General features: G+C 56.5%; 2 protein-coding genes and 3 long non-coding RNA genes across 5 annotated transcripts; 3 read left to right on the plus strand and 2 right to left on the minus strand.

The window, feature by feature from the left end:
* Window positions 1-550: 550 nt before the first annotated feature.
* On the minus strand, window positions 551-6,877 carry LOC129214886 (multidrug and toxin extrusion protein 1-like). Its single transcript, XM_054847152.1, is given in 19 exon segments — window positions 551-1,089; window positions 1,476-1,623; window positions 1,707-1,801; window positions 2,145-2,277; window positions 2,618-2,687; window positions 2,766-2,841; window positions 3,011-3,119; window positions 3,384-3,451; window positions 3,584-3,697; window positions 4,226-4,323; window positions 4,512-4,609; window positions 4,997-5,041; window positions 5,154-5,196; window positions 5,316-5,464; window positions 5,734-5,802; window positions 5,996-6,097; window positions 6,192-6,371; window positions 6,690-6,826; window positions 6,829-6,877. Coding segments are annotated over 19 exon segments (2,004 nt in total). The 3' UTR covers window positions 551-868.
* LOC129214897 (uncharacterized) lies at window positions 6,229-10,470 on the plus strand. Its single transcript, XR_008579841.1, has 3 exons — window positions 6,229-6,430; window positions 7,146-7,277; window positions 10,339-10,470. It is a non-coding gene; the product is annotated as an uncharacterized LOC129214897 (long non-coding RNA).
* SLC47A1 (solute carrier family 47 member 1) lies at window positions 7,675-17,068 on the minus strand. The gene is made up of 17 exons (XM_054847153.1): window positions 16,934-17,068; window positions 15,026-15,127; window positions 14,420-14,488; window positions 13,914-14,062; window positions 13,712-13,754; window positions 12,960-13,004; window positions 12,460-12,557; window positions 12,114-12,211; window positions 11,663-11,776; window positions 11,361-11,428; window positions 10,980-11,088; window positions 10,818-10,893; window positions 10,425-10,494; window positions 9,664-9,796; window positions 9,169-9,263; window positions 8,843-8,924; window positions 7,675-8,464 (listed from the first exon to the last, which is right to left on the minus strand). The coding sequence occupies exons 1-17, from the start codon at window positions 17,042-17,044 to the stop codon at window positions 8,229-8,231; spliced, it is 1,698 nt and encodes a 565-aa protein (XP_054703128.1). The 5' UTR covers window positions 17,045-17,068; the 3' UTR covers window positions 7,675-8,228.
* On the plus strand, window positions 13,973-14,491 carry LOC129214894 (uncharacterized). Its single transcript, XR_008579839.1, has 3 exons — window positions 13,973-14,085; window positions 14,168-14,234; window positions 14,392-14,491. It is a non-coding gene; the product is annotated as an uncharacterized LOC129214894 (long non-coding RNA).
* Window positions 17,069-19,003: 1,935 nt separating the features above from the next.
* Window positions 19,004-23,117, plus strand: LOC129214896 (uncharacterized). Its single transcript, XR_008579840.1, has 3 exons — window positions 19,004-20,678; window positions 22,161-22,326; window positions 22,984-23,117. It is a non-coding gene; the product is annotated as an uncharacterized LOC129214896 (long non-coding RNA).
* The last annotated feature ends 630 nt before the right edge of the window (window positions 23,118-23,747 follow it).

Raw genomic sequence — 23,747 nt, forward strand, 5'->3', positions numbered from 1 at the left:
TGTCCCCAGCAGCCTGCCCAGAACAGGGAAAGAGCCTCTACGAACCTGCAACATCCCACCCTTGAAAGGACTCACGACTGAACGGGTGAGGTCTCGTTGCAGGGGAACCCACCTTTAGCCATCCAAGGTGTGCAAAGGCGACCTGAGGTGACAGCAAAGGCTTTCTGGGCTGTAGCCACGCTCTGCCCCGAGGACTCAGGGAGTGCCAGGGACCGTCGCACCGCTGGTGCACCGCGTTTGGGGCTGCGTGCTGACAGGGGCATTGCTGCCACCAGAGTCCCAGGGCTGGGGAAGTCCTTGGTGAGAGCAGCTGAGCAGCCAGCCATGTCACCATAACTGAATTTCCATTTTTTAATTGATTTACTGGGAGTCTTTTTACCTCCACGCTTGTAACCGGAAGCTGACCTTGAGCCTTGCTGAATAAAACCCTTGTTCTACTGTGAAGGCCACCCGGGACAGGGCAAGACCCACGTGCCCTGCGCTCGCTGCAGCCCCCGGTGTCGGATGTTCCCCTGCTCTGGCCACGTGAAGGAGCCAGCCCGAGCCCAGCTTGGTTTATTCTTTATTTGGCATTTGTCACAGAGCAGCAGTGTGAGCCGGGCTGTGCTCGGCTCCGGTCGGCAGGCGATAGCCAGCAGTGCGGGCTGGAGGCGGTTACCCAGAGCAGCGGTTTGGGTGTTGGAGCAGCCGCAGGACCCGTTTCGAAGCGGTGGCTGAGCAGATGCTGCCGAATGCTGACGGGGGCCCTTTGGCTCCGATGGGACAGGCACGTGCTGGGTTCTCTCGCTGGCCAGTCTGTGCTTTGTACATCCATCCGTCGGGGGGGCTTTCGTCCCCAAACCAAAGTCCCCACAGTCCCTGGTGCGAGTCAGTGTTTGCTGGTCATCAGCTTTATGACAACGCCGAGCCCAAGTACTGCGACGGCTGCGGCTGCTGCCAACCCACGCCGGAGGATCAGTTCCTTGGTGGCCACAGCAGTGGCCGGTGGGGACGTGGCTGGTGTGGCTTCCTGCGGCTCCAGCTGGTACGTCGGTCCCTCCATCCTGGTGATGGCTGTGAGCACGACCCCGTTCTGCGCATCTACTCCCGCTGCAAGGAAAACGGCAGCCTCGCTGAGGGTTTTGGGTTTTGGGGGGGATTGAGGGATTTCTTGGGAGGGCTTTCTCCGAGGTCTGAAAGCACTTTACAAGCAGCCCGGAGCGTGGAGATCTCCAGCCCTTGGTGGAGCTTCAGTGGGACCCGGTGTCTGCAAGGTGAGAACTGCCCAGGGTGGCCCATCCCTCCAGGTTGTCCCCCCGTCACCCTCTGTCACCCTCCCGAGCCCACCCTTGTAATTATTGTTTTCCCAGCAACTGGGGGCATCACCAGCGCTGCACCCCCATTTTGTGGGCTTGTTCCTGGCTTATGTGAATCCTTGGGGACCCTTCTTGGACCCAAACCCACCACTGCACGCAGTGCCCAGCTCCTGGCCGTACCTACACATCCCTGCACTGCCATGGCGGGGGGGTAAGCGTGGGGCGGTGGGGCCGGCCCCACGCCAGAGGGAAGCACCTTGCAGGAGGGATCGGGACCCAGGTTCGGCTCCTCCGGCGGCAGCTGGGTCACTCCTGCGCGGCGCTGAGCCTGGGGGAGGGAACGCGATGGGTTTAGCTGGCAGCGTGCGGTGCTGGAACCCCCCACCGTGGTGCCACGGGTGCGTGAGTTACCTCCTCGGCCGCCTTCCTCCAGTCCATGCGGGAGATGTAGGCGATGAAGCAGGTGCAGAGGATGGAGACGCAGACGAGCATGCTGAGCCACAGGCCTGCGGACGGCACGCCAGCGTCAGCCGGGTGCTGCGGCCGGAGCAAACCCAACTGAGACAACATCTCAGGACAGTGAGTCAAGAAAGGGGATGTCACCGAGGTCTGCAGGGACACGGGGCTGGGGCGGCCCAGCAGACCCGGCAGCGGTTGCTTTTTCCCAGTACCATTAAAGGCTCTCAGGAGTTGTAGGTGCCATCCCAGTCCCCCCCAGTGTGCCCAGTCCCCAGCAGCCTGCAGAGCCGGGCGGGAGGGTCACGGCGAGCTATCGGTGGGGCCGGGGGGAGCTGCACCCACCCACAGGGAATGTGGGGACATGCAGAGCTGCGGGCCCAGAGTCGGTACCTATAACGCCGATCCTGGCCACGAAGAGCAGCACGGCTCCCAGGGGCAGGCCCACGCCGTAGTAGCTCACGGCGTTGAGGATGGCGCCGAATTTCTGCTTGCCAATGCCTCTGAGCACCCCGCTGCAGGCACCCTGCCAGGGAGAGGGAGAGGGGCTGGGGCTGGGGCCAGGAGCACTGCTGAGGTCGAATTTGGGGCTCTGCCGCTGCCTGGGGGCTGGTGAACCGGCCGGTGATGAACCCGCTCCCCACCTCCACCTGGTTATTTCTGCATCCCTGCCCAGTCCTGTGGGTCAGCACCTCTTTATGCACTCGGTGTTTTCTAAGGGGTGACCCCAGGAGCTCTGCGGGGTCCCGGTGTGTGTGCTGGTGCCCACCCACTGCCTGAGGGACCCTCAACCGACCGACCCGCAATGCTGCCACTCAGCACCAAGGTCCCCTACCGAAAGCGTAGCAGCATCCCCAGGGACTTACACACGTGGCTTCAAACAAGTGGAAGACAACATAGACAGGTATGACCCAGGCCACCAAGTCAACGATATCCCTGCAGATGGAGAAGAGCCAACGATCACTTTTGGGAACTGACCTCCATGCACTGGGGCCGGGAGCCAGGGGCACTCACTTGTCGCGGGTGAAGATGTATCCCAGCAAGTCCTTCGTGGCAGCTAAAACCACCCCCACCGCTATGCAAAACCCCCCTGAAAGACAGAGCAAAGCGCTGAGCCTGGCCCAGCCGTGACAGGGAGCTCAGGAGCAGCCGAAGGGGGACAGCGGGGGCAGAAGAGGGGACACGGGTGTGCGCTCCCTGCTCCTGCCATGCCTGGAAGGAGCCCCGGAGAAGGCTTCCTGGTGCGCGGGCGGCCTGACCTGTGCAGAGCAGGCTGGTGGAGGAGGATCTCTTGGCCATCTCGACGTCGCCAGCACCCAGCGCGTTCCCCACCTGCACGCTGGCGGCCGTGCCAAGCCCCAGGGGGATCTGTAACCACAGGGCTGAGGCTCGTGCGTGCATTCGGGTAACGGGGCCATCACAGTGACAGCGGAATAGGCACCCGGCAGAGAGGGGAACGGAGTTCAGGGTTTAATTTAAAACATCTCCGTAGGAGGGAGAGGCAGGAGCAGGGAGAGGCTTAAGCACAGAGGGGGAAGATCAAGATTTGTTGGAGCTGATTTTTGCCGGGGTGTCTGTCCCGGGACTGTCCCTAGGGAGCCCCGGTCTGAAATAACACCCCCTGGCCCTTACCATGAAAGCGACAACGGACACCTCGTAGATGATGGACTGGGCGGAGAGCTCTATGACGCTCAGCAGGCCTGGGGGAGAGGAGGGGGTCAGCACTGGGTGGGGGTGCCCGGTGGAGAGCCGTTCTCGCCCCTGCGACTGCTGCAGACGCCGCTCTGGCTCACACCCTGTCCACCTCCTTGCAGCTCCCCCTCTCCGCTGACCTATCAAGAAGCTCCCGATTTCATAGGTCCACCACTCGATGCACATCATGAGCATGCTGGGGACAGCCAGGGAGGTGAAGCTGTCCCACTCCAGTAGGCACTCGCTGGACCAGCCTGCAGAGAGGAGAAACGTCCCCTGAGCGACCAGACAGGCCAACATGTTGCACCCTCGAGAAACCCCGAGTCAGCTGGAGGTGCCGTTCCTGTTTGCAGAGCTACCAGGGCAATGCTCCTCAGCTCCATAGGACCTCCGGCAGCGGAGCGTGCACATACAAGCTCTGCTGACGCCATCCTGTGGGCCACAGAACAGTGCAACCCTCAGCTCATCCCTCCCGGAGCAGAGCGTCTAAGGACAACCTCGTGCTTACATCTGCATTCATCCGGCTTTGGGGCTGAACCCTAAAAAGCTTCAGCAGGAAGCTTCATTTCTCCAGAATTAATGTTTACTGCCCAGCACAGTGATCTGCCAAAACTCGCGCATGACGTGCTGCCACCGAAGCAGCACCACGTTCCCGGGGTGTACCGGGCTGAGGTTAATATTTCACCGTCAGGACTAACAGAATTTATGTGGTAGAAGTGGTGGAAAATTCATGAATACTTGTGTAAGGCAGGACCCAGAGGGAGCTGGGGAGATGCCCTTACCTCCCCAGGTCTTCGCGTGGAGTTTCTTGCCTATAATATACAGGAACAAGAAAATGGCTTGTGAATACTGAGCGACGGTGTTGGCCCAGGCAGAGCCCCTGCAAAGGGAATGAGAAAGGTCGTTGCCATCCTGCTCACACCTCCTCGACTGAGCGTAACGTCCTGCCGTGCCCCCCGCGAGCACCAGATGCTCGGCTGCGCCTGGTGGTGTCGACATCCCTGAAAAGTCCCTTGCCATCACCGGTTGTTGCATTTTTCCCCTCCATGGGACACGGGCGCTACTTACGCGATGCCCAAGTGGAACACGTAGAGGAAGATGCAGTTTGCGATCACGTTGACGACGTTGCCAACGATCCCGCTCAGCACCAGGGGCCACATGATCATCTGTAAAGAGGAGAAGATGGGGGCTACAGCACCTTCACGAAAGCTTCGGCAGAGAGGTGCAAAGGACCTGCCAGCCCCGCGCTCAGCAGCTTTCCCAGCCAAAAAATAAACTTCTGATGATGTCGCCTGCTTGGAAAATGAGTGTGTTGGAGGTAAATCCCTGACCTGGGGAAGTGTGAAGGGAGGTCCGTCAGGCAGATGGATACAATGAGCCACGGGATGGGGTGATCTGTAGGGTCAGAGCTGCTCCAGAGCGCCTGGGCAGTGGTGGGGACAAAGCTGCCTCGCCGCTGGGAACAGCGAGCGTGGAAAAACCCCGAGTACCTGGTCAAGGGGAGCCCTGAGCCAGGGCTGACCTTCTGTGGGCACAAGGGCCGCGGGACCCACCTGGTTCTGCAGGTATCTCGTCTCCAGGTTGTACAGAAAAACCGCCTGAAAAGAAAATTGGTGGATGAGATGGAGCTGCGCTGCTGTGGTGGAAAACAGGAGCAGGATGGCCGGTTCCTCTATGTGACCGGCATCCAGGGTGCCCACAGGGACTCACTGGGAGTGCAGGGACAAACGCCATCACGTAGCGCTGGGTTAACCTGGGGGGGACACGAGAGGCAGGGTTAGCGAGGGGCCATGGCCATAGCCCCCCCCCCTTGCAGCCCCACCATGCCAGGAGGGATCAGGCAGTGGTGTCTGCGCCACGGGACCACCCGACCTGGAGACCTCGGGGTCCTGGTGGATGAGGAGCAGGAGCTGCTCGATGTTGATGAGGACGGCGCAGCAGGGGAAGCAGCAGAGCAGGAGGATGAGGGTGGCACGCTGCAGGATCACCCCCACGCGCAGCAGGTTCTTGCTGCCGTAGGTCTGCAAGGGGAGAGGGCGGCAGTGAGCTCTGCCGCGCTGGCAGCGCGCCGGTGCTGGATGGGACGGGGACCCCGTGGAGAATGGAGCGGCCCTGACCACCCTGGAGACCGCCCGGGAAGGGTTTGGTATTTCAGAGGGAGCACGGAGCTCCCTGTTATGGGATTGCCGCCTAGGGACAAGCTTCCCAGCTCCGTGCGGTGCCTGGGCAGCATCAGCCGATGCTGGAAAACCCCGTGGCTCCAGGACAAGCGCCAGCATCTCTTACCCACCTGCGATATCAAGGTGTCACATGCCGAAGACAAACCATAAGCTACAGAGATGGCAGTAACATTTATAACCTGGAAACAGGAGTTAAAAAAAACAAAGAGCGACTGTGAGCATTTAAGACTTCTAGATAGGGAGGGGGGTAAAAGGAAAAGTGGGAGTCTGAAGTCTCCTCTGTCCTTGTCCGCCTCCATTCCCACATCCTGTCCCAGCGTCAGCGGGTGGGAGCTGGTGCCCGGCACCACGGCAGCCCCCAGGAATGCTTACGGCGATGGCCAGCGTGACAGAGGCCAGCTCGACCTTGCCCAGGTGGCCACAGAATATGGAGCTGACGAGGTGTATCAGGAAGATCATCAGCTGGATCAGGATCTAAGTGCAGGGAAGAGGAGAGGTGGAGGTCAGGGATGGAGGCGAGTGGGGACGGCCGTGCCGGGGGTAGCGTGGTCTTTCCCGAGGTCCTTACCAGCGGCCCCGCCAGCACCAGCAGCTTCTTCGCATCTTCCCAGAAGTTGTCCGGGACCAGGCGCCGAAGCCAGCGGCGTTTCTTCTTGCAGCTGCTGGGTGTGAGATCACGCTGGCCGGAGTTCATCACCTCGCTAAAGCCGTTCTCCTCGGGGATGTTTGCCTGCTTCATGCTGCCGCTCTGCCAGAGGAGTGAAACAGCCCCCTTCCTCCGCGCTCTGTTTAAATCACTCTGCTGAGGTGAGTAATGTGTAACCACAAACAAGTGCAAACTTCGGTTGTAGCTGGCTGATTCGACCACTTCCTTGTGCCAAGTTCGGCTGGCCATGGGAAACAGTGAGTCAGAGCAGGGCACGGAGCTGGGGAGCCCGGTGAGGGTCCTGCGCACTACCGCGGGCAGCGCAGAGGAGCTCAGACATGCAGGACAAGGCGCTTGCTGCCTCCCCTCAGCCAGCGTAGGGGCTGAGCCTTCCCAAATCGCTCCCGCGAGCCTTCATACCTCTCTCCTGCTTCGCCACGGCTCTGCCGGCCGGTGGGCTGGAGGGTTGTCCTCCTCTTCCAGCAGCGATGGAGGATTCATGGCTCCGCGTGCGGTCTCCCGTGAGCTGCTGCTGGCAGTGGCGGGACTGCTGTCCTCTCAGCCCCTCTCATCGCAGCGTGGTGGTGGCCAAGACAAGCCGGCCCCATTGGCTCCAGCTGTCGGCCTCGCACAGCGTCGGGTTTCACCGGCACCGCTCCGCCAGGCCAAATATAGCATCCCGCTGCGGGGGACGCGGGCTCTGGTGGGATGGGGAGCCCGCGAGGCACGCTCCCTCCTCTCCCCAGGCTCCATCCCAAAACTACCTGGACTCTGAGCAGGGCGCAGTCTGCCGCATCCTCCCCATGCCCAGAGGCTGCTGTGGTCGGGGTTGAGGGCCGTTTCAAGCTCCTTTACATCGTGTCTTTTCATTCCCAGCCCGCAGGCAACCAGCGCCTCGTGCCAGGAGCGTTGTGGGGTGGCAGGGAGGTGCCGTGCACCGGCTGCACGTGGCGTTCACCTCCAACAGCTGGGCACACGTCACGCCGCAGAGGCGTCACACAGCCGTGGGTAAGAGCCTGGGGCCGGTCCTGAGGGGCTTGGTGCTGAGGGCAGGGCTGGGCAGGGGCAGTTGCATTAAGACATATGGCAGTTTCTTGACAGCTCTATAGGGTTGTGCACCGCACCCCCCCTCTCCCGTGTGGCTCAGTAACAGCGTGGGAGTAATCGGGGGTGCGCAGACCCTGCTCGTACGTGAGGGGAGCAGCGTGCTCCGTTGAGCCCAGCTAAACCGAGCCCCTGGCTGCCGCTAGACCCCCGAGCCAGCCCCCGAACACAGGGCCAGGAGGCTGAGGCCATGCCCCGTGCAAGCCCACCGCGCCGCACGAACCAGGCACGCATCTCCCTTCTAAGGGCTTAGTCGTGCCAATGACCGGGGTCACGCTCGCACCACGTCAACAGCCTGACATTTACTCAGAAAACTTTATTGTATCAAAATCGCACCTTACAAAAGTGCAAAGAAGAGTTGCTTTAGGCCCCGTGCCTGCCACGCAGCAGGGAGAGCGGGGCCAGCAGCCAGCACCCAACGCCCCAGCCAGAGTCAGACATCTTCCAACGAAACCGGCCTTGCTCTGGGCTGCTGCAGCGGTACCAAGCGGGCTCTGCCACGCCGAGGTGCTGGCACAGACTGGTGCGTGAGGAAACAACGCAAGTGACACGGAGCAATGCCCCCAGGGAACAGGAAGCAGGGCAGCAGCACAAGGTCCCCGGGCCAGCCCCAGGATGCCCTCCCACCTACCCGGAGTGACAGCCCGGTGCACCGCAGGAGAGGGACCAGCGCTCAACCACTTCCTCACCCTCTTTAAGAATTCTGTGCGTGGGATAAAACATTGAGTTAACCTGAAAGTGAGCGAAATGACTCTTTACAAGTAACTGAAGGGGAATTCCTTGCCCTGCACCATCCTCCTGGGACATTACCGCGTGCCCTCCTGCTCTGCACACAGCTCCCCAGCGTCACCAGTTCTAGCCATTGCCAGTCAGGAGCCGGACCAGTACGCCCACCAACAGGACAGCGACTGCGGCACCAGCAGCCAGCACCCGGCGGATGATCAGGGCCCTCCATGCCACGGCGGGAGGAGCAGGGGTGACAGCAGGCTCCTCCTGCGTGATGAGCTGGTGGTCAGGTTGCCTCTCACCTCCCACGATGTTCTCGGGAAGGACCACAGTGTCCGCCGTGTCTGTGTCAACGGAGACGTAATCTGTGCAAGAGAGAGGTGAGTGCTGCAGGGAAGCCGAGCTGCAGAGTCAGGGGATCCCACGCTGATGCTGCACAAGCACTAGTGACACTCCTGAGGGTCCTTTCCCAAGGCTCACGGACACTGGGACACGCTGGCAGCAGACACTGGCTGGCAGTCCAGGCTCTTCCCTGGAGCAGCCAGGGTGGTGCCAGGGGTAACGGGCTGTCTTGTACCGCGTTACTAAGTACAGAAGTGCCGCTGGCCCGGGGTCAGCACCGCACACGGCTCTTTCTAGCCATCTGGGCCTGCAGGACAGACACGGCTGCCACGACTGGGAACGAAAGGATGGGCTGGGTGGAGAATTTGGGCTCCCTGCCTGTTGTCAGGCCTGGTACGTACCCACAGCAGATGTTTTGTTAGCAGCTGTGCCATTGGAGTTCACATCTTCCAGTTGTTTTTTCAGTCCGGCTCGGACTTGAGCCTAAAAACACACGGAGTAGTTGCTCGTCTCAGAGCGAAGGTGTCCTGTCCGGCCAAGCAAACCTGAGCCTCCTCCCTCCACCCTCCCAAAGCAATCGTGCTCAGCACCAAATTGTTCCTGCACTATAGGAGAGGGACCGATCCCCTTTCACTTTTGCCTCCTCCCAGAGGGCTGTGGCAATGTACTGGGACAAGAAGTCACCTAATACCTTTTCAGAATTACTAGAGAGAAGCACAAGTCTCACCTCTTCTGCAGCTTTCTTCCAATCCATGCGCATGACAAAAGCCGAGAAGGAAAGGGCTTGCAAAGAGATGCAAACGATCATCCCCACCCACAGACCTGTAGCAGGGGGAGTTACTTCAGGGAGGGCTTGAGGACAGCTTGTTTTTGCCAGCCACTGCCAAAATGCCCCCAAGGACTTCATGGGCTCAGATTATCTCCCCATGTCTAACCCCATCTTGATGGGAGAGCCGCCCTGAGGGACAGTGAGAAGAAACAGCTCCTGGAGGGGTCCCATGCGGGGAGCAAGCCTGGATTTACTGGGACATCTCAGCTCCCATTTGATGGGGGCTTTTCAGAGCCTGCCTCAGCTAAACACTTCGGCGTGCAATCCAGGAAGATCCGAGCACAAGGTCCAGGGCTGAGCCTTTGCTCAAGGCACACGGTTCGGCCCAGCAGAAGCAGCGCCGGCAGCTCATACAAAGCCAGACTCCCGATGCCGAACAGAGGACACACGTACCTAACACCCCCATCTTAGCCGCAAACATCAGCGAGATGCCGATGGGCAGGCCGATGGCATAATAGCCGATGGCGTTGGCGATAGCGCCCATCTTCTGTTTCCCTGTGCCCCGCAGCACGCCGCCGCAGGTCGCCTAAGGAAAACAAGCAGAGGGATCAATCCGTGGGATGGCACGTGCTATGGAAGGTACCACCACAGGATCGCTGGGGTACGGCACGGCCCTGGGAACAGGGGAGCCCACAGCGCTGTCCCGCAGAGCCAAGAGGAAACAAAGCCCCATCACAGAGCACATGATGCAGGGTTCCTCTCGTTCCAGCTGCCGACCCAGGCGCAGAACGTGGAGCTGGCTGCAGAGACCGAGAGGCATGCCAGCACAGGGACAGTGCCCCAGAGCGACACTGCCCGAGACATGACAGGAGGAAACAGGCTGGAATTACTATCTAACAAGTTGTATGAGTGCTGTTACTACGCTGTGAGTACCTGACATCTCTGAAGAGCGAGCTGCTCTGACAAGCTAGTAAAAAGCTGAAGCCTTGTCGGGGGAAAAAGGAGAACTGGGTTGTTCTGCAGCAATGCCAATGGGCGACTAGAAGCACAGGGGACACTGAGGTGCTATAGGTAATGCAAGCAGCTGCTCTGACAGTTTATCAGTTTGCTTCTCTGTCGTTTTAACAGGTCAAGAGTGAGCTAGAGGCAGCTTTGCACTCTCCATTGCACCCCAACCTGCAGAGAGGAATCGCTCCACGTGCTGGAATACTCACTGCTGTTGCATCAAACAAGTGGAACGGAGCAAAGATGATCATCACTCTGGACACCAAGATAACGATCTCCCTGTTGGGAAGATGTACGTACTGATCAGGGAAAGCAGCAGGGCCTGGTCCCAAGGGACTCTGGTCCTGACCTATCTCCCTCGGCCAGCTGCAAAGCCTGATCCCAGCCCACGACACCTGCGGGGAAGTGTGCAGCTTGGGTACCACCATGGTAGTGTCCCAGTATGAGCAGCATCCGTGCTGCCCAGTAACACTGGGCAGTGGGGAGGAACCTTTGGGGAACGTGGTTTATGAACTCTATCTGTCAGCGGCTTCTGAGGCAGCTCCTGGGGTATAAATCGCACCCTCCAAGAAGGTAATAATACTCAAAAGTTCTTAACCCACTTGTCATTGGTGAAGATGTATCCCACCACATCCTTTAGGGTTCCCAGTAATGTTGCAACCACCACAGCAAAAATTCCTGGAAGAAAAAGAAATAGTCAAATTGCTTGCCCTAAGGGCAGCAAGTCCTGCTCCTTCATTCTGCTCTGCAGGACCCGGGCTGACCTGCGCACAGCAGTGCGGTGATGCAGGAGGTCTTGGCTTGCACCACATCTCCCGATCCCAAGGCATTGCCCACTCTGACACTCACGGCCACGCTGAAACCCAGAGGCACCTGAGCAGCAGAAGACAAGGAGGAGGTGAGTGGCAATAGAGCCTCCAGCAATTTTCTTCCTCCCCAGTAGGGAATTTGGGGAAAATTGGCATTGCTGCAGTAAAGGGGTCTTCCATCTGCAGCACACCCGTGGATGTGCAGCTGCACAGCAGGCCTGAGAGTCATCATCTCTCTGGTACCAACTCCTGCTTGCCTCCCCAGCCTTGATCTGCAGGGCCACTGTTTGGGGGACCCTCCCAGGCTGATATTGGTTTAATACACCCAGCCCTTACCATGTACGCCGCAGAGGAGAGCTCGTAGATGACGGACTGCGCACCCAGCTCCACCACACTCAGCAGCCCTGGAAAAGATTCATCAGTTCCTTCATTAGGTCAGAATTAAACTCCTCCTTTGCTGACAAGGAGGCAGTGACCACAGGGTTCCCATCTAACAGATGCAGCATCCTGCAGAACCAACCCCGCAGGCGAGGAGGCTGCTGGCAGGAGGTGCTCTGGGGCCACACTCAAGAGGCAGCCACCAGAACACGCTGGAAGATGATGTGTTGAACCAGAGGAAAAAGAGGATTTAGACTCACCTGCCAAGAAACTCCCGATTTCAAAGGTCCACCATTCAATACACATCATCAGCATGCCGGGTACCGCCAGGCGGATAAAGGACCCCCAGTCCAGGAGGCAGTCCCTGGTCCAACCTGCATGAGAAGGTGAAGCAGAATGAATGCAAGTTCCCCTTCTCCTCCCCCGAAGGGGAGCCATATGGTCTTCTGGATACTGAGGACAACCACCACAAGCCACAGCTCCCAGGACATCAGCTTAGTCTTGCTGTACCACAGTGCATTCCCAAGCCAGGGTGATCAACAAGAACCTACTTGGGGCTACACTAAGGGCCTTGGGGCTGTGGCTACAGCATCTACCCACTGTGAGGGGATGGTAACCCCTTTGTCAGACCTACACCGTGGGTGCTGGTGACAGTGCCAAATTCCCAGGGCCAGACACTGGTATTTTGAAGGATTAAGCTATGAACAGTACCTCCCCAGGTCTCCACATGGATCTTCTTCCACCACACGTAAAGGAAGAGGAGAATGGCCTGGGTGTACTGAGAAACAGTGTTAGCCCAGGCAGAGCCCCTGGGGAGAGAGACAGGCAGGTGTCAAACAATGTCCTCCTCCACCACCTTCTCAGCTACGGCAGGAGAGACCTTGTAGCACCCATATAAGCCTTGCTGCAGATATGGGGTAGATCCCTCCAGCCTCATCTTTCCAGGTAGGTTGGCTGAGGGCAAGGGCAGCAGAACTGGGCACCCAGGACACCCCCACAGCCCCGAGCAAACCCCTGCACCCAGGGAGAGGCTGTCACCACCTCTGCTCACACTTACACCATGCCCAGCTTCAGCGCATATAGGAAGAAGGCATTCATGCCCACATTGAGGATGTTGGCTGCAATCCCCGTCAACACCTGAGGCAGAATGATCGCCTGGAAGCCAAGGAAAGACTTTGGACTTTGCTTCCCCAGCACTGCCCAAGCCCCCATCCAGCGAGCACGAGAAAGACCCTTCATCAATGCCCCAGGAGAAAGCCAAGAACGCAGCTCCTGTTTCAGATAAAGCTAGATTGTGTTAGACATGCAGAAGGCAGCACGCAGGGCTCGAGCTGGTGCAATCAACAAAATGCAGAGTTGGGAGGTAGCAATGGGGAAATGGAACAAGCTAACGGTGGTTCCCATGAGCTCTCCCTGCCCTGCAGGGCTGCCGGAGGGCTCTGCATCACACATTCCTCAGCTCTCCCCAGCACAGGATGAGCTTAGATCCCCAACTTTATCCATATTCCTAGGAATACCTTTAATCCATGGCCCAGAACCTGGTTCGTTATACAATACCTGACTTAGTAAATATCTCGTCTGCAGCTGGTACAGAAACGCCGCCTGCAAAAGTCAGGATTCATTTCATCAGCACCGCCACGCTATGGTTCAACAGCCAGCTACCGTTCAACGCTCACAGGTAGGTCCTTCCCTCAGGTCCTCCCGCCGCCTTCTCAGGGTGCCCCAGCCAGGCACGCTGCCGACACCCTGCTCCTGTGTCTGGTTGAAGCATGGCATCTGCCAGCACTGGCTGCACCCCAAGCCAAGAGTAACAAAAGGCACCTCCCATTCCCACTGGGAAGAGAGATCAGTCTCCAGATAGGAACTGTCTCATGCTCCCTCAACAGCACAAGACAGCCTGGAAACCTTGGAAGAAAGCATTGACCTACAGACACTTATTCCTCAGGGGTACTGCTCCCCATCTTGAGGGGGTCTCTCCAGAGAGACAACGTAACTAGCCAAGAGCCCAGCAGCTACGAGTGTGTGCGAACAGCAGGCCGCAGCCTTTATCTCAGAGCTAGGAGCGAGCCCTGGAGCCCCAGGTTCCAATGTCCACCCCCAGTTACATGTGCAGGAAAAGCCTTTGCACAGCAAGATGAAAGAGTGCGTGTTTGCTGGCCAATACACATCTGTTAAAGCCCAAGATCAAGGGGCATGTTGTAAAACCCTAAATGATGCTGCCTTGTGATCCACACAGCAAAGACCCTCCCTCCTTTCCCCAAATGTCATTGAGGGATACAGAGCTTCTAACAGCTTTAGCAGCAACTTACAGGAAGCGCTGGAATAAAGATCATGACGTAGACCTGAGTTAACCTGGAAAGAGAGTTGTTTCCCCAGTTAATGATACGGCAAAGCAAGAGCCAAGCCAAGCAGCGTTGCACTCATGCTCCACAGAGCCTTGATTTCAACACTGCATGGCAACCCACCCACAGCCAAATGCCTGATCCAGAAGGGCTCGATCCCACCCCTGACCTGGAGACCTCAGGGTCCTGTCGGATGAGCAGGAGGATCCTCTCGGTGTTGATGAAGAGCGCCCAGCAAGGGAAGCAGCACAGCAGCAGGATGAGGATCCCCTGCTGCAGGATGGTGCCCACCTGCTTCAGGTTCTTGCCACCATATGTCTGAGTCAGGAGAGAGGACCAAGGTGAGCGTTGCACGGAACCAAAGGGTCTGGGCAAATGCTCAAACGCAACAGGCTGATTAAATGCATTTCCCACGCCCTGCAGTGGCCAACGCCAGGCTGGCTGGGTACAACTGGCTCTCGGGCAGATTGCGCATCCCTTTGCTACCCAGGTATGACCCAGGGCTCCTTGGGGGAGCTGCAGGGAGGGAGCAGGCTCCAGCCAGTGCATCTGCAGCCACGTGCTGGCTGGAAGCTGCTATCCTCCTGCCCTTTGTGCCCAGAGCACACTGCACAGGAGGTGAGACACCACCAATCCAACCCTGTCAGGCACAAGAAAGGGGGAGTTGCTACTAACCTGGGACATCAGCGTGTCGCATGCTGAGGCTAAACCAGAACCGATGGAGATGCCCGTCACGTTGATAACCTGGAGGAGAGACAAGGGACTCAGGTTGCAAGGGAGGGTGATGGGGGACCTGGCCCAAAGCACTGTGTTCCTCCCAGCTGGGTGGGGAGACAGCTCTGCTATGAGTTTTTGGGAAGTTTCCAGCCCTTCTCTGTTTCCCAGAATAACACATTCTTGTTACCTAAATAGCCTCTTCTCTCCTCTGGTGTGCAAAAGGATCCTCTAGCAAGGGCTGGCTAACTAAAGGACCACAGTGCTGCTCTTAGCACACGCCTAGGTCTGGTGGGTCCAGAGAGCTGGTCACGGGCTCCAGCTCCCTGCCCAGGTGCTGGCCTTGCACTGGCACAGTCACCGACTGCTCAGTTCCCATCTCCTGCCTGTGCTCAGGGCAAAAGAACGAACGGTTTGGTGGATGCGACGTTTGCATTGCATCAAGGCTGTGCTTACGCACAGGGTCCTCACGTTTACATTCCTACAGTTTTTGTTTTTTTCTCTTCTTTTTTTGGTGACACAAAATGTGTACATTTTAAATCAGAGGGGAGTCAGAGTAATACGTACAGACACAGCCAGCGTCACAGCATCCAGCTCGGCTTTCCCCAGGTGGCCACAGAAGATGGAGCTGACCACACTGATGAGGAACCCCAGCATCTGGGCAACAAACTAGGATGGGAGGAAGAAGAGATGGTGAGATGAAGACTGATTAGGACTTGAGGAACACCACTCCTCCCCCAGGAGTTGGACTATGAACAGCCTGGTTTCCTGGTGTCACCGCAGTGCCTCGTGGCCAGGCCAGGGCTCTGCTATCCCAGGAACCTGACCCTGCTCACCAGCACTGCTGGGGCAAAGGAGCCAGCTCTGGGACTCGCGCAGGCTCTCGGTGGCTTTGTCTTTCAAAGCAGGGCTCTACCTGCCCTGTGGTATTTTGGTGGTACACGGCCAACCTGCTAGATGACCTTGTTTACGTGCAGCTTAGTGGCTTGACTAGAAATCCTCTTTTCCTGGATGAAAGATGCATAGAGAGGGAAAATAAAAAATCCCAATGCTTTTCCACACTTCTGTGCATCTGTGGAAAACTCTCCTCCCAAACCGCAACGTCCTCTCCTCCTGGAGAGACGCCAAACCCAGCCTGCTTGTTCCTCGCCAGGGGCTACAATGCCAGGCTTAACAATGCTGTAGCAGACACTGCACTCCAGACCTCATTTTCCCTTGGCAAGAGGATGGTCCCTGTACAGGCAACCGAGGCATGGAGTCATGGCTCAGCTAGAACCAGATGCTAGGAGTTAGAGACATTTATACCCGTTGAGGGGTGGGCACAGCTGGGGACCATGCCCAGGGTCCGCTCATGCTCTTTTCCACCCAGCAGGTGGCAAGTCGAGAGCCCAGCGCTGCTGGAGAACTAGCTGCTGCAGGGTCAGAGGAGGAACAGAACAAAACCTTCTCCTCTCCAGACCTCCCACCGCTGCCTGCAGATGCATGCAGTCCTCCTGCCAGGCCCGGGCATGTTCGACCTGCTGCTGTGAGTAATTCCCGCAGGAGGGGTCCGTACCTCCATGATTGTTCCAGCACGGAGTTTGACACGAAATGAGCATTAACTAGCGCCAGCTGTAGGTTTGGTTTTGAGGTTATCTGTGCACACAGAAACGTGTGGTGTGCCACAGGCGGAATGATTGAGGGGACTGAGCTAGAGCTGAATATTCAGCTACAGAAACTGAAACCCATCTATACTTCCTCTGCTGCCTGATCACAGCAGGTCAGTGCTTTGATGTCAGGGAGGGCATCTCTGAGAAGTTTATCACTTGGTACTTATTTACCAGATAGAGTAGAAAATTCAAAGCACAAAACTTCATGCGTAATGGATTTAGACCAGGGCTGTGATGCACGCTTCCCTTTGCAGAAGTGGCAGTGCTACAGCTGTAGACTGGTGTCCCAGAGCACTTTAGCAGCTTATCCCCCCACCCCACGTCCACCACTCTTCTTTCAAAGCCACGCTGCCAGGTCCTGCTGGAGCAGGGCACATGGAACGGGCTGGACAGCAACGGGAATTCCTGTGGCAAAGAATAAGCACTTAGATGACGATTAAGGAACGAACGGTGGTGGTTTAATTCTAGCTGTGCCTCCAGCAGGAGGGAGGGACCGGGCTGGCCCCTGTCCGGGCGGGGAGGGCAGGGGGAGCCCCGGGCTGCGGGGCGCTGCCCGAGGCTGGAGGGAGACGAAGCGGCGGCGGCACGGCCGGGCAGGGCTCAGCCCGCTCCGGACACAGGCGGTGCCGGCCGGGCCCCGCGGTCTCCTCAGTCTCTCCCGGGGTCCTCTCTCATCCGAGCCCCGCGGCGATGCCCGGCCCGGGGCCACTACCCCCAGCGCGCCCGGACTGGCGCCGCTCCGGCGGGAGGTCTGCCGGGGCCCGTCCCCATCCCCATCCCCTGTCCGCTCCGTCCCCCCTCCCCGGCTCCCCGGCTCGGCTCTCACCACGGGCCCCGCCAGCCGGGCCAGCTCGCAGCTCTCCCGCCGTGCGCCCGCGGGCAGGAGGCGCCGGGCGCCCCGCAAGCACCGCGCCGCTGCTGCCGCCGCTGCCGCCATGGGCCGCGCCGCTGTCGCCGCCGCCGCCGCTCGCACGCCTTATGGGCACGGCCGGGGCCGCCTCCCCGCCCCCGGGGCTGCCGGCTGTGGGCGGTGCAGGCCGGTACCGCACGGGAGGGCAGGCACGCCGTCCCCTCCGTGCACCGGCGTAGGGCTGGGGACCCTCCGACCCAAGGAGTGGGGACCCCCACCTCCACGCTCTGGCCATGGGTCAGGGACCCCCGCCCCCGTGAGGAGGCAGGAGCTGGGGACCACGCAGACAGACGCGCACACATATACACACGCGTGGGTCGGGGCTGGAGCCCACCATGGGGTTTTGGGGGGTTGGGGACCCCCCTACTTGCATTGGCTAGGGACTTGGGGCCCTGCTGTGTGGGGAGCAGGCACCCCCCCGCTTTGTTAACCAACACCTGGAGTCCTCCTACTCGTTGGCCATGGGCTGGGGACCCCCTGGGGATCCCACGCTCATGTTGACCGGGGACCAGGGGTTCACCAGAGGTCCAGAAACAGGGACAGCTGGCTCTGGGCAGCTTCCCCCTCTCCTCCATCCACCCACCGGCACCTCACCAACACGGTAACCTGGGGATCGCTCTCCGAACCAGGGTTTCCCACGCAGCAGGCTGGAGCCCAGCTGCCTCCACAGTGCTGCGGTGTCAAGGTTTGAAGGGAGCTGCCGGACCCCAGGTCTGGGCCGGGGTGCCCATGGCCGTGTTTGCCCAGCACCTGCCAAGAAGGAGCTTTGGTTTGGGTGGGAGCTTGAGTCATTGCGGGAGTGAAATTCTACCTGAGCGCAGGAGCTTGTAACCAAGTAGCTGTAACCAAATTGATTTCTAATGCACGGAAAATTACGGTGGAAAGTGAGGCTTGGTTTTACAGCTGTTTAAATGCTGTCTTGGTGCCTTATAGCTGTGGTGTGACCACTCAGAAATGTAAAGTGTCGTTAATGTTTCACTTACCCCTTGCTCCTTCACGTATAATGTGACATCATGAAAAATTGTGTAGTAGCAGCAGTGAGTCATAGTCACTCTTGTTTTATGTGCCATCAGGGTATCTCAGGACAAAAGAATGCCTGATGCTGCTGCAGTCTGATCTTGAGTTCCTCCTGATTTTGGTGGTAGTCAAGGGGGAAAGAGCAACTTGCAAAATTTACCTGAAGTTGTTTCTTCAAAAAAACGGATATTTCAGTGTAGCCAGAAGATTTTATTCTCAGATCACCAAATCCTTTTCACGAATGAGGAAAGAACAATGTAAAGTTCAGTGTAAAGTTTCAGAGCATATTTTAACTTTGGAACAGTTTCTTCTTCCTTTGGTGGTGTTCACATCACCATGATCCGCCCTGGGTGGCTCAGGCCACCCTGGTGTGCTTTGCAGCAGGCACAGGCGGAGCTCAGGTAAACGCTTTGCGCCTCTCCAATGAGGGAAAGGAGAGGACCAAACTAACTTGCAGAATGGAAATGTCCTGGGCCACTGTTTTCAGACACAGATGCTTCAAGTCTGATTCTTACATTAATGTTTCAGAGACTCGAGGCCTTTCTTGCCCTGGGTGCTCAGTGCTCTCACTATCCAGTGTGCTCAGCACCACTGAAAAAGAGGCTAAAAAGAGATTTTTCATGCTGATGTTAAGACAGCCAGTGTGCAAAACCTCCCCCACATCTTCTGAGGGTGGAAAATGGACTGAAGAATTGAAAGAGAAGGTGTCACTCCAGTCTTGTGCTAGGTTACAGGCACCAAGTGGCACTGGCGTTCGCTCCAAATGGCGTGGCTTTGTGCAGGGCTTGGCGAGCTGGGGCTGCCGCTTCTCTCCATCATCCTTCCCTTCCCCATGGCCGGCAGAGCAGCGGGCAGTCGTGTGCACGTGCCGGAGCCTGTGCTGCCTACGGGGTGGCACTGCAGGGGCAGCTATGAAGAAACACAAGTAGTTAGCAGCGAACAATGTGTGTCCTGGCTGGTGGCGTGACTGCTGTCGCCGGCCCCGCTGCGTGATGGCCACGTTATCTCATGTGGAGGCAGGAGGGGAAATGATAAGGCTCAGATGGTGCCATTCGTGGTCCTCAACAAGCCGTGCAAGTGTGAGTCCCTTTGAAGTTTACTTGTGACCCTGCTGAGATCAATACCCTGGGCTGGCAAAGAGGAGAGAGAGAATCAGAAACCTGGGGAAAAGGACTTTGAAAAGAATAGGGGGAAGTTTGAAAAGGCTTAGGATAGAAATGTTACCTCCCAGCCCCAGGAGCCTGGCACTGGACTAGCCAGCCTCCAGAGAGCCAAACACGCATAGATGGGCTGTGATTGAACCCCCCCCCTTCTTGTGTTTTGCTGCTGCGGTTTGAAATCAACTATATTTGCTTTCAGAAGAACTGTTTTTTCTTTCTGTGGTCGCATGTGTACCCCAATCTTGCTGGGAAGCAGCAGAACGGGCACCCCAGGACCTGGTCTGATGAACGGGGGGTGCCCCGAGGTCTCCCCCATCATGTGTCCCCAGCACAACAGATCTGGACCTTGCCAGCTGCCTGGCAAGATTTGGCAGGGCTCATCTGCTGGAGCCCCCAGACAGATGGGGAGGGTCAAAGGTACCGCTAGCCTCGCACCGAGCTGCCCTCAGCAATGCGGATGTGAACAGCATTGCAACACCAGTTAGAAGAATTTGAAGGGTCAAATTCCTTTGGAGCATAACATCGTTGAACTCGGTCGTCTTAGACCTCCAGCATATTTGGAGCAGTGTTTTGGAAGGCTGATACCTTACCACGGACCTGTTTAAAGGAGTTAATGTGTGACCGGCTACAAACCATCTGGAGCAGACAGATGGCCTGCCCTGTTGGAGCTGGTTTCAGCAGCTGGGACCCTGGGCGGTTCTCAGCGATGCTGATGTGAATCCAGAAGCAAGCAACTGAGGGGAGAAGGATTGCAGTTGCTTGCATCATCTGCAGAGCAGAATTAGGCCTTTTTTCTGCAAATTTCCAGCAGGATTACTACCCAGGGCTTTCTCTAGATATGTACGTCCATATTCTGAAATGCAGCCAACATCCCGTTACTAAAATAAACCCCACAAATGTACCGTGTCTGGAACCATTGCGATTAAGAGCTACCAAATAAGAAAAATGTCAGAACACAATGGATTTATGTCAAAGGCTCAACTGTTTGAAGAGTGTCCATTTCTTTGAAGAGACCTTGCTGCTGGCTGATGTCCAGATACCGTGAAAAATCCACTCCCCCTCAGTGCAATCTGGAGTTCAGAATACAACTAAATTAAAAACTAAAGAGCCTTTTGCAATCACATCAGTTTTTATTTAAGCACCGCATCAGAGGATGAGATTATCAGAACCGTCAGTGGATACAGCGCACGGATATGGGGCTTGTCAACAGGGAGAACAAACCGGAATAGCCGTCTTAAGATAGCTGCCCTCTCGTGATGGTCTGACTGCAAAGAAAGTTACTGTATTGTGGAGTAATAAGTGCCTTAGCAAAACATGCTAATGATTTTATAGTGATCCTTACTGCAGGGTAGCCTCTCTACTGGGTACACAGGGACAGTTTTTCTTTTTAACCCCAAATAAGTGTTCTCAAGTCCATCTGCGGATTGATGTGGCTTCCTTGGATCCAGGAGGATCGGTGTCCCACTGCTGCCTGCGTCTCCAAGGTATAATTAATGTTCAATAATGTCAAAAACCATAATGTCTAATAATGTTTTAAATGCTGCTGGCTGGTGATGCAGCTGCTGCACTGAAGCGGGTGCAGACCTGCAGTTACACGGCTGCCAGCAAGGTTGAGCTCTTGCCTGTGAAGGAGGGCTGCCAACTCGCCCTGGCTCGGGAGTGGGCAGCTCTCGGCGGTCTCTACTCATCCTGGGTGTTCTTATTGCCCATACCTGCTCTTTTTTGGCATAGGCAGTCACATAAACAGGGCTGTTCATATCATTATTTGTCCCAGCTTGCTAGTGAAGCCATGCCTCTGTAAGGAAGGTTACAGAGAAGCTCGCAACCGATGTTTGCAGTAGATGGAATTTGTCCAGTTGCTTGTTTAAAAAAAAAAAAAAGCAATGAGAAATCTAGCAGCTTGCTGGCCCCCACAAGCCTCGCAGGGTCTCTGCGCCTCTGCATTGCTGCTCATCCGCTGCTGTGTGCTGCTGCCTGCCCGTGCCCTTGCAACGCTGCATCTGCTGGGAGCTAACCTGGGGCTCCTTTTCTGTCCTGGAGAGCTGCCTTCCCAAAGATTGAGATTAACCAGACTGGTTTTTTTTTTTTTTGGGGGGGGGTGTTTGGTTTTTTGGGGGTTTTTTTTTCTGTCGGTAAATATTTTTTTTTTTCTTCGATGGCTTCTTTTAAGCTGTGACTTTAGGGTGATTCAGCTACTGCTGTTTAAATGACACCCTGAGTGTACCTTTCTTTTCTTCTTTTTCCTGCCACGGGTTTCATTTGCTCAAGCCGACGAGCGTCTATCCCCAGAAGACGGCAGAAGCCGCAAAGCCCGACGACCTTCCCCGGCTGTGACCGCAAGCCTGACCTCACCCCACTTTGCCATTTCTGCTCCCAAGGCGTTGGGCAGGGTGCCCTCCCGCCGGCCCCGCTCTGTGGGCACCTGCAGCAGGCACAGGTGAGGGGTCGGGGGGTGCCGCTGTGTGTCCCCCCCCCAGCCCCCGGGAGGTGGCGCTGGAGCCCCGCGAGTCCCCGCTGCACCCCGGCCCGTCGCTGCGGAGCGACATCGGCGGCGGGGGGGGCGAACCCCCTTTTCCTGCCGTTCTTGTCTTCGCCCGGCAGCACCCTCGGGCTCAGCGCTTTCACCCTGCCGCACTTCGTCAATATATATATATATATTTATTTTTTTTTCTTCTTCTTCTTGACGACAAAACCCTATAAACACTGATTGTGGGGGAAAGAAATCCAGGCGAATGCAAATATTTGGCAAATATTTGGTAAACACTTAGGCAAAATGTTTGCCAAATATTTAGGCAAAATATTTGCCAAATACTTCAGGGAAAAATACATTATATACTATTCAAAGGGGATGCAGCGTAAAAAACAGTGCTTTGAAAAAAATGAATAGGAGTTAGGGAAATGCAGATTGGTGCTATCTCTGTTTAGACAAGAAACTGCTTATTGAAAGCCCCATGATGTTGTCTTAGCTTTTTAATTCCAGTCTCTCAAGTTGGTTCTCAAATGGGCATCCTGAATCCATGATTCTGCTGTGGAGCCTGCGCATGGACAGACATCCACCCACAACGGGAGCCCTGCAAGCGTTCGCATGGTTTAACCTCAGTTTAGTCACACCTCACGTTGGGATGTTGTTCGGTAAGAAGAGCTGCTTCCTCATTTTATTTTATTGCTCTTTAAGAGAGAGAAATGCTTTTTGCTTGTTCTGTGTTTCAGAGCATCTTACTTCTGCTTTGTTCACTAAAAATGGAGCCAGACAAATTAACTGCAGCCATAAATATCATTTTTACAACTGAATATTTATATTGCCACATGGGTTGGTCGAGTTCAGGGCTGCAGACTTAAAAAACAGCTTCCTTGCCCTGAAGAGCCCAAATACTTAATTAAGACAGATAAGGCAGGACAAATAAAAAGAAGACAGAACTCCTCTTGCTTTGAACCACCTCTAGGGAGCAGATCTTGGCAAAAGAAAAGAGAGACCGTAAAGCTGTAATAATAATAATGATAATTAATTGTATTTATAAAGCATCCCCTAATGGCTCTGGATGCTATACAATGATTTTAAACACAATTGAAAGCAGCAACAATAAGAAGCCAAACGAGAAGCCAAATAAGGAAAGGTTGTAAAAATAAAGGTGTCTTTTCCAGTAGCTAGCAAGATTTAAGAGTGCTGGTCTGGGGCTCTTTCAAAAAGTAACATGGAGAAGGTGTCCAGCCAGTGCACACACTTTGCTCCCCATGTGTTTTCACAGGGCTCCAAACCAAAAGCCTCAAACTTTTATTTTGCTTTACCAGCGTGTGAGAGCGGAAGGTGCGTGTTTGCACGCTGAGACATTTGCCGGTGAGGGCAGGCGGGTCAAGGCTCTGCGGCACGGACACACGGACATCAGTCCGAAGCGGCTGAGGATCCATGCTGCAGTGAGTTCTGCGGGCTTGCAGATTACAGACCTTGGTTATAAAGAGCAAATACATTTTAAAGCCTGGTTTGCATGTCACTGTTTATGCTTTATTTCCTTTCTGTATTCCAGCCAGCCAGCCAGTGTAATTCAATGCAGCCAAATTTACTCGTGTTTACACTTCTGGATTGGCTTTCAGGTTTTTCCTCCCGCCATTGATAAAGGTAAACACGTATTTACATTGGATTTTGAAAACAAAGAAGGGAAGCACTCGTGTTCTGCAAGACTTTGTGAAAGTTTGCTCTACCCTCGCTGACACACGGCGCCAGCTGGAAGTCGCCCTTCTCTAGGCAGTGATGGAAAGGATGGGTGACGGCTGGGTGAGGGGGTTTGCATTGGGGTCAGGCAGGGTTTGCAGGATGGGTGACTGGGGGCAAGGCAGAGCCAGCCGCTGGTCCCCAGCAGTGTCCGGCTCCTGGCAGTGGGACAGAGGGCAAGGCCCCTCTCCCTGTGACAACGGCGGGCACCGGCCACCCCTCCCTCTCCTCTTCCCGGGGCAAACAGGCCATGGAGGAGCCGAGTCCTGGCGGGGGGAGGCTCCCCAGGGCTTTATCCAGGGCCTGGGCGCTGCCGGGCCCGGCACCCACACTGGCGCTGAGGGCT

The sequence above is a fragment of the Grus americana genome, chromosome 19 (assembly GCF_028858705.1).
Source record: "Grus americana isolate bGruAme1 chromosome 19, bGruAme1.mat, whole genome shotgun sequence".
In the NCBI taxonomy this organism is placed as follows: Eukaryota; Metazoa; Chordata; class Aves; order Gruiformes; family Gruidae; genus Grus; species Grus americana.